The 18,062-nt window shown below is 40.6% G+C and overlaps 1 protein-coding gene across 1 annotated transcript in view; it reads left to right on the top strand.

Moving 5' to 3' along the window:
- Positions 1-316: 316 nt before the first annotated feature.
- LOC129366343 (NLR family CARD domain-containing protein 3-like) overlaps positions 317-18,062 on the top strand; it is a 74,409-nt gene continuing 56,663 nt past the window's right edge. The window contains exons 1-4 of the mRNA XM_055040122.1: positions 317-1,721; positions 1,898-1,948; positions 2,752-2,883; positions 3,018-3,137. Coding sequence (XP_054896097.1) covers positions 2,795-2,883; positions 3,018-3,137 — 209 coding nt within the window. The 5' untranslated portion in view covers positions 317-1,721; positions 1,898-1,948; positions 2,752-2,794. The remainder of the gene's footprint in view (positions 1,722-1,897; positions 1,949-2,751; positions 2,884-3,017; positions 3,138-18,062) is intronic.

The following is an 18,062-nucleotide window of genomic DNA, read 5'->3' as shown; positions in this document are numbered from 1 at the left end:
TCCTCCTGTCAGAGAAACTCTCTCACTGTTGAACAGATAGTTCAGTCTCTACAATCTATTTCTTGGTGAAATGATTCTGATTGAGTCCTTGGAAACTTTTTCATCTTCCACTCCTTTAAAGATGGAAGCTGGGACAATTCCAGGATAATTCCAGGATTATTCCAGGATCCTCATGTTTTTCTGTTTATTTCCAGTCAAAGATTCACATTGAATATCAAGATGTTGTTTCTCTCATTTTTTCCTTTCATTCATCATATTTCATTGAAACATCGATCAGTTTTTCTCATTCTGATCATTTTCTGTTTCTATCGGCTCCTATTTTTCTCAACATGTCAGATTTGAATATTAAATATTCCTTTTGTAAATTTGCTGCTATTTTTCTTCATGTGTTTTAAGTAATTTTTTTTTCTGCATTTGGTTCATTTGCTGCTCATTCTGCTCTTTTCCTGTTCAAATTTAAATATTTGCATTAAAAAGATTTTTTTCATCAACTCTGCCTTTCAGAAAGTCCTAAATATAGTAAAACATTCCAATCCCTTGAAGGTCAGAGGTCAATGCTTTGAAGCATAAATTGGGAATATCTTAATATTTTCTGTTTCATTCAGAACTTCTACCTGAAACTCAGAACCTGCAGAACATTTTTCTCTTTGGAGAAAAAATCCAAAAGCCAACCAGAACCAGCATTAATCATTAGCTGCTCTCAGGAAGTTTTGATTCCAATAAATAGGAAGTCAGGAGTTCCTTCTTTGGACATTGTGGATTGGCTGGTCATTGCAACATTAACAGCAGAGGAAGAGGAGGGCCGACTCACAGAACTGTCTTGATCCTGAAAAAATGCTGAAGGCAAAACTTCATCTTGACTGACTGACTGGTCAGCCTTCTTTTTATGGATGGTCAGGTAAAACCTGACAACAGTCAGTTTGGTAACATGAAACATTTGTCCAGCAGTCATTTTGTCATCAACTGCCACTTCCTGATAATCTTTCAGATCTATTTCAAAATCTGCTCTGGACCCGTCTATTTCTTCCATTTGGAAAGAAAATGCCAACAGCTTTGTGGATGATCTCACTTTTTTTTAGCATCCTTTGAAACCCTCCTTGTTCCACCACCTCTTCTTGCTCTGACTTGTTTAAAAGCCTGTTGGTCTTCATCATAAAGCAGCCAGCCTGTTTCTATTTGTCTCTTTGACTTCAGAGCTTTCTTCCTAATGTTTGTTTCAGATTGCTCTTCTTTTTCCAGACCACAACCATCTTGATGAGCAGTTTTCCTTTTACCCAGCTTTGATTTCAGGCGCTCAAACAGTTTTGCTTTGCGACTGTTTGGGGGCCATTTTCCTTCCTTTTACAGGATCCTAATAGGGCGATGCGGTCTCCATACGATGGCAAATCATTCTTTAGCTCTTCATCTGTCATGAGTTGGATGACGCTGGTATCAATCTAAACAAGGAGAATAACAAATAATTTATTTTAAAACTGATGGAACTAGAATTACATGCAGATTATTTGAATTAAATTACATAACATTGCTGGACACATGCCTTAAAAAACTGTAGTTTTTGAAATACTGATCATTTTTTAGCTTGTACCTTCTCTCTCAGCCTGGTCTCAATAGTTTCCTCAGGAATATTTCTTTGTCTCAGGAATTCACTCAGGTCATCCATTCTGTGATCAAACACTGGAAGGGAAGATACACAAGACCACCATCATATGTTACAATAAAATGTAAAGCAAGTCATACTACAAATTATAATACATTTGTACAATTGTTTTAATATTCATTCTAAATAAATCATTTTCTATTAGTTTTAATTTGTTTCTTTCATTTTTGACATATTTATTGTAAGGAGGATTGTTGCTGCTTTAATTTTAATTTAAACCTGCCTCTGATTTCACCTCAGAGCTTCAACTTCCTGGTTCTGTTGCTCTGAAAGAAAAAAACTACAAGTCAGGTGAGCTGTGACATCATTAGTATACACATCCATCACATTTACTTTCAGTTTGGATTCACCTGTTTGGGTGTGGCTCAGTTTCACCTGTTTGTTGGTCTCAGTTGTTGTTTAAATTTTCTTCTTTAATTCTTTGGATCGTTTGAACAAACTGTAAGTTTTGATTTGTTTATTTCTCAAACTTTTTCATCACTTTAACTTTTTCCTGATTGTTTCTAATCTCTGATGTTTGTATAAAAGTTTCACTATTGATTTCAGCTGAGTCTTTAATATCTGCTGTTTGAAGGCTAATCTACAGGATTATTAGATTATTGATGAACTGGAATCAATCAACATGATGAACAGCTGATGTTTCAGTTTTCTTCTCAGAACTGACTCATTTTTTTATTCCTGGTACTGAACTCTAGTCTCCACCATTAATGTCAGCAACAGTTTCCTGTTGCTTCCTTTCAAAATAAAATGTTATTAAAATGGGTTTGATTCAGATGATTAAATAGTTCATCTTTAATTGAGCAAATAATCCACTTCTATAAATTACGAATTGTGAACTATAAGACTTGTTCAGGTTGAATCAGTGAATGTAAATGTTGCTCCATGTCTCCATCTAGTGGACTGATAGTAGAAGTGCAGCAGCTGATGGCAGCTTCCTCTGCCTCTCTGCTGTCTGACTGCATTCACCTGACACTGATATGAAGCAGAGAAGAAGAGCCAATCAGAGGAGCAGCAGCTGATCTTTTTCCAGCACTAATGATGTAAAGGATGATCAGAGTTGATGTGCAGATGAATGATGTGTGTTTCCTCTGCAGGTGAAGCTAGAAAGTGTGTGTGAGCTGATGTGGATTCAGCAGCATGGATCAGGGTGAGGACAGAGAGGAGGGAGTCCCTCCCTCTAAAACCACTCTGTGTGGGGAAGATGAGAGCCAGAGCAAAGGTCAGAGGTGAGGTCACCATCTCTAACTGTCCACAGCCCTTTTCACACAGCGTTCACTATATCAGGCCAGAACAGACGTGGTGATGAAGCTGCTGCTGCTCCTCTTTGCTGATTAAGTTTTAATCATCATGTTTCTGTCAGGATCCATCAGAGATGCAAACCAGAACTAGAACCAGAACCCAGCTGTGTCTCCTTTAAGAGTGACAGGTCAAAGAGTCCAATCATTCACTTTAAATCTCCTGGATCTCCACCATCAGAGAGGTGAGCTGTATCTAATTGCTGTAACTCTGGAAACTGAACCAGTAAGAACTCAGATGTTTCCAGTTATTTTTCCAGAGGTTTGATCCATTATCTACAGAAATCAGCTGCTCTGTTCTCATGAAAACACCTTCATATCTTTATCTGGATGTTGATGATGATGTTCTGTTGCTTCCTGGCTCCATGTCAGACTAACAGTGGATCACATTTCCACTGGGAAATACCTGGTAAAGCCATTCTGGTCCATCAGGACTTGGTTCCTGTGTGCATTGTGAGAGCAGTTCAGCAGGGAAGGAAAGCTTCATGATGTGGTTGGTGAGATCTGCTGGAACTCAACCAAACTGAGCTGATGTGGACCATCAGAGGTTCTGCTGGTTCTTAATGGGATCAGCAGGAACATTAAATCTTTACACCTACTTAGATCACCTGGTTCACTGCTCACATCCAGATATCACTTCATGGTCCTTTACCTTCTGATTGTCTCTGTGTGGACAGATACAATGTGAGCTCACTGGCTTCCAGGGATCTACAGGATCCATTTTAAAATCCTTTCTATAACATCCAGGAGAAGATCCAACATGGAAACACCCACATATTTCAGACCTCCTCCATGTCCACATCACCTCAGATCTAGTCATCAGAACCTGATGGATGTCCCACACTGTCCTGAAGACCTGTGTGGACAGAGCCTTCACTTCCACTGTCCCCAAGCTCTGGGAAACTGTCTCCACCAGCATCAGATCTGCTGACAGTTTGGACTGTTTGAAGTCCAAGTTCAACACCAACTTTTTTAAGATGGCTACTGGATTATTCTGGTGTTACTGGTATTCATCAGTGTAGATCATCTTCCTCTTTCTAACTTTGAATTATGTTCATGTGATGCTCTGTTTTTCTATATTAAGGACTTTTAATGTGAAACTCCTGGTGATTTCCTCTGTGAATACTGCTGGATGAATATTTCCTGACTTCCTAATTGTTCCTGGTTCCTCCACAGAGTGGACCAGCAGAACTCAGAGGTTCCCAGGGGTCCATCTGCCCAGCAGCATCAAACACAGCTGGACTCCATATTTATGGTCTGTATATGAACAACAAATACTTTTCCATTAGTTCTGTTCAAAGTCACCTTCATGCTGCACTTTGTAGACCAGAGGACTGTCAGTCTGTCCAACATCCATCTGGTGTTTGGCTCCATGATTTCACTCTGATGTTTCCTTCATCTATTATTCTGTTCCAGCTGCTGGAGGACAACATTGTTACTTTTGTGAAGAAAGAACTGAAGAAGATCCAGAAGGTTCTGAGTCCAGATTACCCAGAATATTCAGAGAGTCAGAGAGATGATGAGGAGTTGGAAGGTGATGATGAAGAGCAGAGGAGGAGCATCAGAGAGGCAGTGATGAAGATCACACTGAACTTCCTGAGGAGGATGAAGCAGGAAAAGCTGGCTGACCATCTGCAGACCAGTAAGAGGATTTCTAAAGAGATTTGAAATGATAGATAAATTACACATTTGGTGAAGTTATGTAATTAAATTCAAAAGATAATTTTCTTTCATATCTGATTTTTGTTATTGTGTTAATTTAGGAATTTTTGCTCCAGTTTGTCAACATCAACTTAAATCTGGTCTGAAGAAAAAGTTCCAGTCTGTGTTTGAGGGAACTGCTAAAGCAGGAAGTCTAACCCTTCTGAACCAGATCTACACAGAGCTCTACATCACGAGGGAGGAACTGGAGAGGTCAATGATGAACATGAGGTCAGACAGATTGAAACAGCATCCAGGAAACCACACAGACCAGAAACAACAATCAGACAAGAAGACATCTTTAAAGTCCCACCTGGAAGAGATCAACCAATCAGGACAGTGATGACAAAGGGAGTGGCTGGCATTGGGAAAACAGTCCTAACACAGAAGTTCACTCTGGACTGGGCTGAAGACAAAGCCCACCAGAACATCCAGTTCATATTTCCATTCACGTTCAGAGAGCTGAATGTGCTGAAGAGAAAAAGTTCAGCTTGGTGGAACTTGTTCATCATTTCTTTAGTGAAACCAAAGAAATCTGCAGCTTTGAACACTTTCAGGTTCTGTTCATCTTTGATGGCTTGGATGAGAGTCGACTTCCACTGGACTTCCACAACAAGGAGATCCTGACTGATGCTACAGAGTCCACCTTAGTGGATGTTCTGCTGACAAACCTCATCAGGGGAAACTGCTTCCCTCTGCTCTCCTCTGGATAACCACACGACCTGCAGCAGCCAATCAGATCCCTCCTCAGTGTGTTGGGATGGTGACAGAGGTCAGAGGGTTCAATGACCCTCAGAAGGAGGAGTACTTCAGGAAGAGATTCAGAGATGAGGACCAGGCCAGCAGGATCATCTCCCACATGAAGACATCACAAAGCCTCCACATCATGTGCCACATCCCAGTCTTCTGCTGGATCACTGCTGCAGTTCTGGAGGATGTGTTGGAGACCAGAGAGGGAGGAGAGCTGCCCAGAACCCTGACTGAGATGTACATCCACTTCCTGGTGGTTCAGACCAAAGTGAAGAAAGTCAAGTATGATGGAGGAGCTGAAACAGATCCACACTGGAGTCCAGAGAGCAGGAAGATGATCAAGTCTCTGGGAAAACTGGCTTTTGATCAGCTGCAGAAAGGAAACCTGATCTTCTATGAATCAGACCTGACAGAGTGTGGCATCGATATCAGAGCAGCCTCAGTGTACTCAGGAGTGTTCACACAGATCTTTAAAGAGGAGAGAGGTCTGTACCAGGACAAGGTGTTCTGCTTCGTCCATCTGAGTGTTCAGGAGTTTCTGGCTGCTCTTCATGTTCATCTGACCTTCATCAACTCTGGTGTCAACCTGATGGAAGAAAAACAAACATCTAAGAAATCTTCATTATTTAATTTACCTAAACTAAAGTCTCTCCATCAGAGAGCTGTTGACCAGGCCTTACAGAGTCCAAATGGACACCTGGACTTGTTCCTCCGCTTCCTCCTGGGACTTTCACTGCAGACCAATCAGAGACTCCTACAAGGTCTGGTGACAAAGACAGGAAGTAGCTCACAGACCAATCAGAAAACAGTTCAGTACATCAAGAAGACGATCAGTGAAAATGTGTCTGCAGAAAAAGCATCAATCTGTTCCACTGTCTGAATGAACTGAATGATCGTTCTCTAGTGGAGGAGATCCAACAGTCTCTGAGTTCAGGACTCTCTCCCCAGATAAAGTGTCTCCTGCTCAGTGGTCAGCTCTGGGTTTCATCTTAGTGTCATCAGGAAAAGATCTGGATGTGTTTGACCTGAAGAAATACTCTGCTTCAGAGAAGGTTCTTCTGAGGCTGCTGCCAGTGGTTAAAGCCTCCAACAAAGCTCTGTAAGGACAGATTGTTAATGCATGTTTGATGATAGATATAAAGCTGCTAAATATGAGGTAATTATGAGATTATATATTGGTGCATTGTCTCTTCAAAGTGTCCCACTGTTGAGTTGCTCAAAAAAGAAATAGATGGACATAGTATTACATATCGAAGCAGCAAAACTCCTCCTCTTTTAATAGTGAAACTGGATTAATAAAACTTTCCAACCTCTGTGTTATCTATTTTTCAGTCCTTTAATGCTGGAGGTCCAACTATAGAATGAACCAGTTTACAATAAATGCAAGGTTGTTTAAAATAAGATAGTTCCTTCTCTCTCCAATAAAAACATAATTGATTTGAAAGAACATATTTTTATGAATTGTTTAATAACATATTTTCCTCCCTGTCTCCTCAGACTGAGTGGCTGTAACCTCTCAGAGAGAAGCTGTGAAGCTCTGTCCTCAGTTCTCAGCTCCCAGTCCTCCAGTCTCAGAGAACTGGACCTGAGTAACAACAAGCTGCAGGATTCAGGAGTGAAACTTCTTTCTGCTGGACTGAAGAGTCCAAACTGCAACCTGGAAGCTCTCAGGTAAAATGTTCTTTATCCTAATGATTTCTATCCACTAGCTGCTGGCAGAGATTGCCAAAAGTATTTGACCACCAATCCAAATAATCGTAAACAAGTGTTCCAAAACCTTACATTGCCAGAGGTGTTTGAAAGTAAGCACCAAGGCATGTAGACTGTTTTCACAAACATTTGTGAAAGAATGGGTTGCCTTCAGGAACTCAGTGAGTTCCAGTGTGGAACTGTGATATGTTTTTTTCATATCCTAGACAACTGAGAACCAATAAATATGTAGAAACTGAATATTTGGGAGGCATCATAACCTGAACTTAAGGCTGAGCACCAAAGTTTCCTAGAAAAATTTACGCATTTTATTTGTGGTTTTAAAGTCTCTAAATTGAAGATGATAAGAAATAAAGGCATTCTTTATGTTGTATTACTATCAGCTTCAATAGCCCCTCTGCTCTCGGCTCACATAAGGAGCTGTCGGCTAGTGGAAACACTCAGCCCCTCCAGTTTCAAACTCTTCTTACTAAAGTAAGAGTTAGAGAACTAAACATAATTGAAATATTGGCCACATTTGACAGAAGAAGGAGTTAAGTCTATGAAAGCAATGTAGCCATTTTCACTACTTTTTATTCAAGGCATAATAATGCAGTTTATTAATTTAACCAAAGTAATGAAATGAACTAACTGCAATCTGATTTTTGTCAGTGTGTTTCTTCCTATTGAGCAGTGAAAGTAAATAAAATGTGTTGCATGTCTCTTGCTTTAAGTGTTTACTTAGTGGGGTTTTTTGTTTGCCACAGCTAGCAGCTAGCTCCTCACTTCAGAGGCTCTAATGAAGCCTGTGCTGTTGCTCCTCCTACACTTTGGACTGAACCATTGTTTTAAGAATGGTGAGGGAACCTTAAAATGAATTATTATTCTTTTCTTAGATGAATTGAAGATTTACTTTGTTATTTGTTTCTATTGCATTTTTATTTGATCTTACTTAAATAAAAAGGTTTTCCCATAATTTATTTGGGGGGACAATTCCAAGACTGCGGGGGTCTGGACCCCCGACCCACCTGGGATGTATGGCCATGTATTTGACAAACTGTGTCCAGTTTGAGTGGAAAGAGGTGCAGGTGATCCAAGCTTCAGAGATCAAGCAGTGACAGCAGGAGGCAACATGTAGAGGCACCAGCTGTGTTATTGGTCCATTCTCCTGGTTTTAAATGTATCAACTATAAACATATCAATAGGAATAAATCTGCTCCACCAGGCCAGTGAAACGCTCAGAGCAACAAAGACTCTTGATATCCAGCTTTGTAAGAAATAAAGTTGTTAGACTTTCTAACCAGAACTGCTGCCATAAAACTCATTAATTATTTTCATCCTGGCTGTTAATGCAGTCATTTTAAGTGTCTTTTAAATAATCTATTGATGTTTCAACATACAAATATATATATATATATATATATATATATATATTATATATATATATATATATATATATATATATATATATATATATATATATAATATATATATATATATATAAATTGCTCTACTCAGTTGTACATTTATCAAACTGTTTATGCTGTTTTATTAAATGTACAGCATTTATTCCTCTATTGTAAAATGTGTCCTTACTCTACAGTCTCCTATAATGTTTTATTTTTACCTTTTCTTCAATGTTTGATTCTTTCATTTTCCTTCAACTTGTTGCTGCTAAACTTGAACCAACAACATTGATCCACCTGCTGTGGATCAATGAATGCTGTGGATCTTAAATGATAAATGTTGATTTTTATAATGCAGAAAAACAAATTAGAGCATTATTACTATTTCATATTATTGACAGGTTAAGCACATTTTATTGAAGTTTTTCTCACATTAAAATGACCAGTTCAGACCTTGGTCTCTACCTCAATGTTCTCATTCTCTCATCATGTGATGAATTGTGTGTCTGCAGCTTATCAGGCTGTTTGGTCTCAGAGGAAGGCTGTGCTTCTCTGGCCTCAGCTCTGACCTCCAACCCCTCCCATCTGAAAGAGTTGGACCTGAGCTACAATCATCCAGGAGACTCAGGAGTGAAGCTGCTGTCGGCTGGACTGAAGGATCCACACTGGAGACTGGAAGCTCTCAGGTATGGAGGAACCTGCTGCAGGAGCAGAGAAGGTCTGATAGAGGAGGAAGAGGGAGAAATGTCTTTAGTCAGTCTTCTGGTAGACATTTAGTTTGAAGCTGAATAATTATTTTGTTGCTCAAAGGAACAGCTTTTGTCAGTTATTGCTCAGTTTTCCATCTGTGTATACAAGCTGTTAAAAAGGAAAGATGAAGTCCAAGCTTTGCTTAAAGCTGAGGTTTTCTCTCAAACCAGTTTTTCTTCAGCCTAGATTTCCACTGGACTACTTCTGTTTAACTGACACTGGATTAATTTAGTTCATAGTGGATTGTCATATTTCTCTTGCCTCCTTATTGTCTGTTGTTCAACCTTCAAGACAGGACGACCATCTACAAATAACCCAGTTCACAGTAAAAGTCAACATAAAAATATGTGAAGTAAAAAGTCTTTTCAATCTTTTGAAGAAGAACATTCTTGACTGGAAAGAAAAGGGATAAGTATTTGTGATTTGCTGAATAACAGATTTTCCTCCCTGTCTCCTCAGACTGAGTGGTTGTAACCTCTCAGAGAGAAGCTGTGAAGCTCTGTCCTCAGTTCTCAGCTCCCAGTCCTCCAGTCTCAGAAACTGGACCTGAGTAACAACAACCTGCAGGATTCAGGAGTGAAGCTTCTCTCTGCTGGACTGAAGAGTCCAAACTGCAACCTGGAAACTCTCAGGTAACTCTGGGCTCTTGACAAATTGCTGCATCTAAGGTGCAAAAAGAAGCATGATTACAGATTTATTATTTATTCCACATGTTAAAAATCCATCCATCCATCCGTTCAGACCTTGGTTTCTACCTCCATATTCTCATTTTCTCATCATGTGATGAATTGTGTGTCTGCAGCTTGTCAGGCTGTTTGGTCTCAGAGGAAGGCTGTGCTTCTCTGGCCTCAGCTCTGACCTCCAACCCCTCCCATCTGAAAGAGTTGGACCTGAGCTACAATCATCCAGGAGACTCAGGAGTGAAGCTGCTGTCGGCTGGACTGAAGGATCCACACTGGAGACTGGAAGCTCTCAGGTATGGAGGAACCTGCTGCAGGAGCAGAGAAGGTCTGATAGAGGAGGAAGAGGGAGAAATGTCTTTAGTCAGTCTGCTGGGAAACATTTAGTTTGAAGCTGAATGTTTATCAGCTTCAATCTTTGATTCTTGTTGAATCTTTGTTGAATGTGATGCAGCTTCTCCTTTTTAATGTTTGTATTTCTGGATATTACAGTGAGGCCACAGCAGGTTTTCAGCAGCAGGGCTGTTTAGTGTTTCATTCCTTCATCTGTGTGTGGGAGTGTGGATGGATCAGGTATCCAGGTGTTGATCAGAGTTTAGATTGATTGTATTTTAATGCTGATTTAAATCAGGTGGAGCTTCCAGAAATGTTTCCTTAGTTTCCTGATGTCCTTTTAGGCTTCAGTGAGTTTCTTCAGGTTGTTACTGAGGGATTTCCTTTCTCCTCTCTGTTGGAGCTTTTCCTGTTTGGAGAAATGAGTTGTGCTGCAGCAGCACCAACTGTCCTTCCTACATCCACTGCAGTTTGCAATCCAGATGTTTGACTGTTTCTGTCTCAGTGGAGGACAATGTGTGTCTGAGAGACATGTAATGTCCATGTTTGCTGCTGAAAGAGACTGATGGTCTGACCCCCCTCCTCCTTTCAGGGTGGAGCCTGCTGGAGGCCGATTCTTGACTCCAGGTCTGAGGAAATGTAAGTGTGTTTTTCATCTGATTCATGACAACAAAGCAGCTCACATTCAACCATCTTCAAACTGTCACATCACTCATTCAGGAGTCAAAGTGTCAATAAATGATCAATATCTGCAGCTGGATTGTGTTTGTTCTCTCCATCAGATTCCTGTAAACTCACCATCGACACAAACACAGTGAGCAGATTCCTCAAACTGACTGAAGACAACAGGAAGGTGACACGTGTTGAGGATCTTCAGTCATATCCTGATCATCCAGACAGATTTGATTACTGGAATCAGCTGCTGTGTAGAACTGGTCTGACTGGTCGCTGTTACTGGAGGTCGAGTGGAGAGGATATGTTTATATATCAGAGTTACAGAAGAATCATGAGGAAAGGAAGAAGTAGAGACTCTAAGTTTGGATAATGATCATTCCTGGAGTCTGAGCTGCTCTGATCGTCATGGTTACTCTGTCTGGCACAATAATATAGAAACTCGTCTCTCCTCCTCCTCCTGTGACTCTAACAGAGTAGCAGTGTATGTGGACTGTCCTGCTGGCATTCTGTCCTTCTACAGAGTCTCCTCTGACTCACTGATCCTCCTCCACACCTTCAACCACATTCACTGAACCTCTGATTCCTGGATTTAGACTCTGCTGGTCCAATTCTGGTTCTTCAGTGTTTCTGAGCTGATTTGAGTCTAAAGAGTCTAAAGTTTTTCCTCCTGTCAGAGAAACTCTCTCACTGTTGAACAGATAGTTCAGTCTCTACAATCTATTTCTTGGTGAAATGATTCTGATTGAGTCCTTGGAAACTTTTTCTTCTTCCAGTCCTTTAAATGTGGAAGCTGGGATTATTCCAGGATTATTCCAGGATTCTCATGTTTTACTGTTTGTTTCCAGTCAAAGCTTCACACTGAATATCAAGAATTTGTTTCTCTTATTTTTTTCATTCATCAGATTTCATTGAAATATTGATCAGTTTTTCTCAATCTGATCATTTTCTGTTTCTCTTGGCTCCTATTTTTCTCAACATGTCAGATTTGAATATTAAATCTTCTTTTGTAAATTTGCTGCAGTTTTTCTTCATGTGTTTTAAATTAAAAAAAATTCTGCATTGGTTCATTTCAGTGGCGGAGCTAGACTTTTTTCCAAGGGGTGGCCAAAGGGTGAGCAAGGCTTTATCAGAGGGGTCCATATACAAATGATGAACGAAAGGAAACAAATATTTTCTCTCACTCAAATTAAAATGGTTTATTTAACTAAGATTTGCCATGACCAAACAAGACGTTAAACGGCACTATGGAACAGTGAACATGTAAATGTAAACTCAGAGCCCAGAATATGACCAAAAACAAATTCTCAACAATAAATCAATAAATAAATAAACTGGTGCTTCTGGTGTGCAATAGGTTGTGCTGGGTGGGGGCAGTTCAGTGCCATTTCCTTCTGCTTCACTGTCTTCCTCCCCAGAGTCTGACTCTGAATCTGTATCACCCTCATCTCTCTCTGGAACTTAATTGGAAATGCATAAACAGACACAATAAAAAATGCAAAAAGCATCATGCTAATGTAACCGGTGTATACTAACAGAGTTCTTTTCTGGGAACCTAGTCTTATACAACTGGTTAACCTTGATATGTTCTGCGTTGTGTTGAATTGAAGAAGGGAGTCGGACCACAGGAGTTGCTGGTTGTTCTTTAATGCAGGTTACTGGCAGAGGCCTGGACAAAAAGAAATAAAAATGTCCTTTAACATGCATCTAAGGTCTTCCATTCACAGGAAGAATGGATAGCTTATCTGCTATCCCCTAGCAGATAAGCACATGAAGAAACCCTGTGACTAACTAATAACTAATAACAATATCTGCCCTAACATTTAAGTAAAATGTTCTTAACTCGTCCAAAAGAATGCTCCTCTGTTTGTATTAAAACAAATAGACATTCACAGCTGCATGTACATACAATTATTTCAAATATTTTATAAAATGCGAGCTCAACCAAAAGCAAAGAAAATTTCCTACCTTTTCTCAGGCAGCCTAGCGCCAACTGAAGGTAGTACAGTACTGATGTCATAAGATGCTCTCTTAAAGTGACAGTACAGATACTGGTGCTTATCAGAATAAGTAAACTAATACAATTCTTAAAATGTAATAGGAAAATAAGATTCTTCAGAATTAATCAGGATTTGGTGGAATTTCAAACATTATAATAAAAATAAATAAAAGCATATTTTCTAAAGTTGTTACACCAACCTTTAGAATTAGGCTTATTGGATTTTAATACTTAATAACTCTCTGTCACAGCCTCTAACCCGCTGGTGATACACTTGGGCCTGGAGTCTCCTGGCTGGATTCTCCAGGTTGGTCACTGCTGCAGGGTTCTGTCTGGTTCTGGTCACTGCTGCAGGGTTCTGTCTGGTTCTGGTCACTGCTGCAGGGTTCTGTCTGGTCCTGGTCACTGCTGCAGGGTTCTGTCTGGTCCTGGTCACTGCTGCAGGGTTCTGTCTGGTCCTGGTCACTGCTGCAGGGTTCTGTCTGGTCCTGGTCACTGCTGCAGGGTTCTGTCTGGTCCTGGTCACTGCTGCAGGGTTCTGTCTGGTCCTGGTCGCTGCTGCAGGGTTCTGTCTGGTCCTGGTCTGGCCCTGGTTTTTGCCTCTTTAAGAAGAACTGGGAGATTTTCCCTTTTCTCTTCATTTGGGCTCTACACAAAATAAGAGCCTGGTATTTAGACTCCATGACTGTTTGGCAGAGACAACACTATTTTAACTATTATTTAAACTAGTTTTTAGTTTTCTGTAGCTAACTAAAATAATAGTAAATTAAAAATACATTAATTAAAATTAATTAATATAACTAGTTAGGTTATAATTCAAAGCTTTCATATGACATAGCCTACTTATATTTCAGTCATTATAAAACTTAATGGTTTTTCTCATATTCTTTCCACACATTCAAGCAAGAACTGGGAGATATAAAACATTAGAGGGCAGCATGTCACTAAAACATATGTTAAAAGAATCTGTCTAAAACACGACCTATCAGCACTAGCATGGCTAATATAATAAATGAGGCACTACGCAGCGGTGCACAACCATTTTTTCTTTTTAGAAATGTAGGACAAGTGCCGCCTCTCATTAGGAAGGTAACAGCGGTTACTGCTGAGCGGTAAAATGTTGTAAATACCTGCAACTCCTGGACGGTGTAACTCTAAAGCCGCGGATGTGTTTTGGATCAAGCAGGAACCACATGTCAGTTTAACCAATCAACAGCGTCGGGCATCGAGCTGCCTTCAGGGACAGTCGGAAATTACAGTTTTCCTGGCAAATTTCCCGATCTCATAAGTATTATATTTTAAAATGACCATTTCCAGTGGGGTGGCAGTAGGGGTGGCCAGGGTCTGTTGGGGGTGGCAAGTGCCACCCTGGCCACCCCTCTGGCTCCGCCACTGGTTCATTTGCTGCTCATTCTGTTTTTTTCCTGTTCAAATTGAAATATTTGCATTAAAAGATTTTTTCATCAACTCTGCCTTTCAGAAAGTCCTAATTAAAGTAAAACATCCCCATCCCATGAAGGTCAGAGGTCAATGCTTTGAAGCATAAAGTGGGAAATCTTAATATTTTTGTTTCATTCAGAACTTCTACCTGAAACTCAGAACTTGCAGAACATTTTTCTCTTTGGAGAAAAAAATTCAAAGCCAATCAGAACCTGCATTAATCATTAGCTGCTCTCAGGAAGTTTTGATTCATTAACTTTGGATTGTTGAGTTTGATCCAACCTGCATTTTCACTTTGAATGAACGTTTCCCTGTTTTACTGGACATTATTTGATATAATAATGCTGTGAGATTATTGGCTCATGTATAATTTATGCTACAGAGAACTTTACTGTTCATGTTGTTGAACTGGTGCAGGTTTTTCACTTCTTTTGACTCAGTGCTGCTGTTTTGTTCCTGCAAGTTTGTTGCATGTTTACATTAATGAGGTGAATTTATAAGCAGATCCATTTTTAATTTTGCCACATCACATAGTATCATTTCTAACTAAGATGAAAAATAATCAGTGGATCCAGGCGATCAGCATATATGGGCCTCATGGTGATCGGTATCGGAATCGGCAGCAATAAACCGGATCTTTTCCTCCCTACCAAAGACCTTTCTAAAAAGTCCGTATTGACTTTTGGCTGGTATCAAAGCCAGTCGGTTCTGCTGCTGTTAATATTGATACGCACCCTGCTCCTTTCTCTGACCGTGAAATAATCCCGTTAAGCCTTTGGCTCTGGACGCCGGCATTCCTAGAGCCGTCTGTTGGAAGAGGAACAACAGTCTTCTCTCATATGAGGATTACTGAAAGCATCAGATCCCTGATTAAATCCCGCTGGGAGGAAAAGCCTGGAGACAAAACTCCTTTAGTCCTTTTTGGGAACTGTTCAAATATGACAGAGGAAAATCCAGCAGATCCTTCAGCAGGAACCTTGCAGAAAAGAGAAGGCAAGAGGAAGAAAGTCTTTGCTCTCAGACAGCTTCTTTATCCAGGATCAGCCATGATGACCTTCATGAGGATGACCTTTCTCTCCTTAGTGAAGGTCAAACTAAACTGGATGAAATATAGAAACAGAAGCTGGAGGCGCGTTTGTCAGGTCTGGAGCCAGATGGTTGGAGGAAGGGGAGCAGTGTTCTTCCTACTGTTTTGGTTCAGAACAATCTAAACTTCATGAGACTTAGACTCACTTAAAGTTCATGACAAGATTGTATCAGATCATAAAACTCTTGGTTCATTTGGTTCCAGTTCCTACAACAACCTCTACTCCTCTGAAGACCCATGAAAAGCTTCTTTCTGATTGACTCCATGAAACATTGTGAAGTTGATCTGAGAACAAAATGTGTGATGCTAACCTCACGCTACAGGAAGTAGAAGAGGATATTTGAAGCCTTAAAACAACCAATCAGCAGGTAGTGATGGGCTGTCAAGTAGCTTTATGAGAAATGTGTCAAAGATGTGAGTCCCTTTATTCTCAGGCTCTTTTCAGAAAGTATTGATGGTGGAGAATTGCCTCCTACTTTAACACAAGGCCTTATTACTCTGATCCCAAAGGCTGGCAAAGACAAGTTACCCATGACACTGGAGACCTATTTGCTGACTGAACAATGACTGGAAAGTTTGGATTTGGCCAGAAGAATGAAACAAACCCTCAGTCTATTATTGATGAATCTCAATCAGGCTTCATGTCCCAGACACAAACAACCTGAGGCTTGTGTTGGATCTACTGGACCCTTCAGAACCAATCAATGATAACAGCTTGATTTGCTTGTTGGACTTTTATAAGGCTTCTGACTCTCTAGAGGACGGCTTTACGTATGGGAGCTTAGAAACATTTGCTTTCAGGCCATATTTCATATCCAGCCTCTTTAAGAAGGTAACTGCTGTGTTAAACTGGTTCCTGTCCCAGATTCCCAGTATCCAGAGGAGAGAGACTGGGCCGCCCAGTTTCCCCTATTTATTCCTGATGGCAGCCCAACTTCTTGCAACATTTATTCTGGGAAACAAAATGCGCCGCATCCCAGTTGCTGATGGAGAAATGTGTATCAGTCCAGTTGCTGATGACACGACTCTGTTTCTGAGAGATGCCGACCAAATTCCTGTTATCCGTCTCATCCAAACTTTCTCTGATGCTTCAGGCCTCAAACTCCATTTAAACTCATGTGAATCGCTTCCCATGTCATCCTGTCGCCAATCCCATCTTTACAACATTCCTGCTGCTGAAACACAAGTTTCTTATCTTGCTGTAATTATCACAGAATGCCAAAGAAAGACGCCAGCCATAAGGTCACGCCGTTCCAGCGTGACCTTTGACCCTACAGCCGATGAAAGCAACAAGAAATGAAAGCAGTGGCTTCAAAGAGATTCATGTTTAAGAGGAAGAAAACTGTGATCTAAAGCTGCAGGAAGATCCAGACTAACTTGTGCTGCACTAGCATTAAATGTCCATATCAGTAAAACTATTGATAAAATGCTCCACAGTTTTACCTGGAGAATAAAACTCATGACATCAAAGACTCTGAGCTCCTGAACCCTGGAGACTCAGGAGCTCTAAACTTTTTACATTTATCATCTTTAAATCAAACATTTCAAATCAACTGGACCAGAAGGTTTTTATTGAACCTCCACTCTTTGTGGAATTTGATCAATAATTAGATTTAAACTGGGTGGCCTTTCATTGTTACTAAAGTCTGACTATAATATAGTTAACTAACCTATAGTACTAGTTAGTCTAACTAAAACCAGCCCATTATCAGATGCTTCTTGCTTGGGCTCTTATTTATAAACATTTCTCTCCTCACACATTTCTCATCTGGAATAACCAGAATATTCTTGACAAAAACCAAACTCTGTTTGTCCCCAACTGGTTTTACAATCAGAGAACTTTAGTAAAACAATGACTAAACTCTGACGCTGCCTAAAGTCTTACTGGGAATTTCTATCCAGCTACTGGATCCCAGTTCCCTCCAGGGAATTTGCTCTTGTTCTGGACGCCGTTCCTAAAGACGTTCTCCTTTCTTTAAGGGCGTCGTGGTTCTAGGGAGGCCAGAGCTGCAGACAGACATTGTTCTGTTTGTGAATCTGCTGTGGGTGAAATGAGTTTCTCCTCTAAACCCTCCAGCAGAACCAGGAATATAAGATCCTGATTTCAGTAGGACGTTGCTGCTGCACCTTATGTGTCCTACTACTGGAGACACTTTGTTCTGGTATCAGATGGACGACGGTTTGGACTCTGCCCTCCAAATACTTCATGACCAACAAACCTGGTGATGAGCTTCAAACGCCTCCAGCGGCGCCGCCCTGCAGGACAGAACCTGCAGCAGCAGCAGGATCCAGAACGTCGCTGCTCTTCCTGCAGCTTCTGGTCCAAACCGAGCTGCTGCTTTTATTTTAAGGAGGAACGATAAGGTGGTGATGGACGGCAGCCGGCAGCCATGATGCTGGCGGCTCTCGCTGACCAGGGTCAGGGGCGCAACTACAGATATTTGAGGTGGGCCAACATGCCCCCCCGGACATAAACTGAAGAACAGCGCCACCTGCTGCCTCATGCAGCTTTCCTCCTTAGTCATGCACTTAGAAAATACATATTATGGAACCTTTTTAATGCTCCATATTATATCTGGTGATCAATTGGATCCAATCAGAAG

This window comes from Poeciliopsis prolifica, unplaced genomic scaffold (assembly GCF_027474105.1).
Source record: "Poeciliopsis prolifica strain line A6 unplaced genomic scaffold, Auburn_PproV2 SCAFFOLD015, whole genome shotgun sequence".
Taxonomy (NCBI): Eukaryota; Metazoa; Chordata; class Actinopteri; order Cyprinodontiformes; family Poeciliidae; genus Poeciliopsis; species Poeciliopsis prolifica.
Note: the sequence above shows the minus strand (reverse complement) of the source record. Positions and strands in the feature narration are given on the sequence as shown.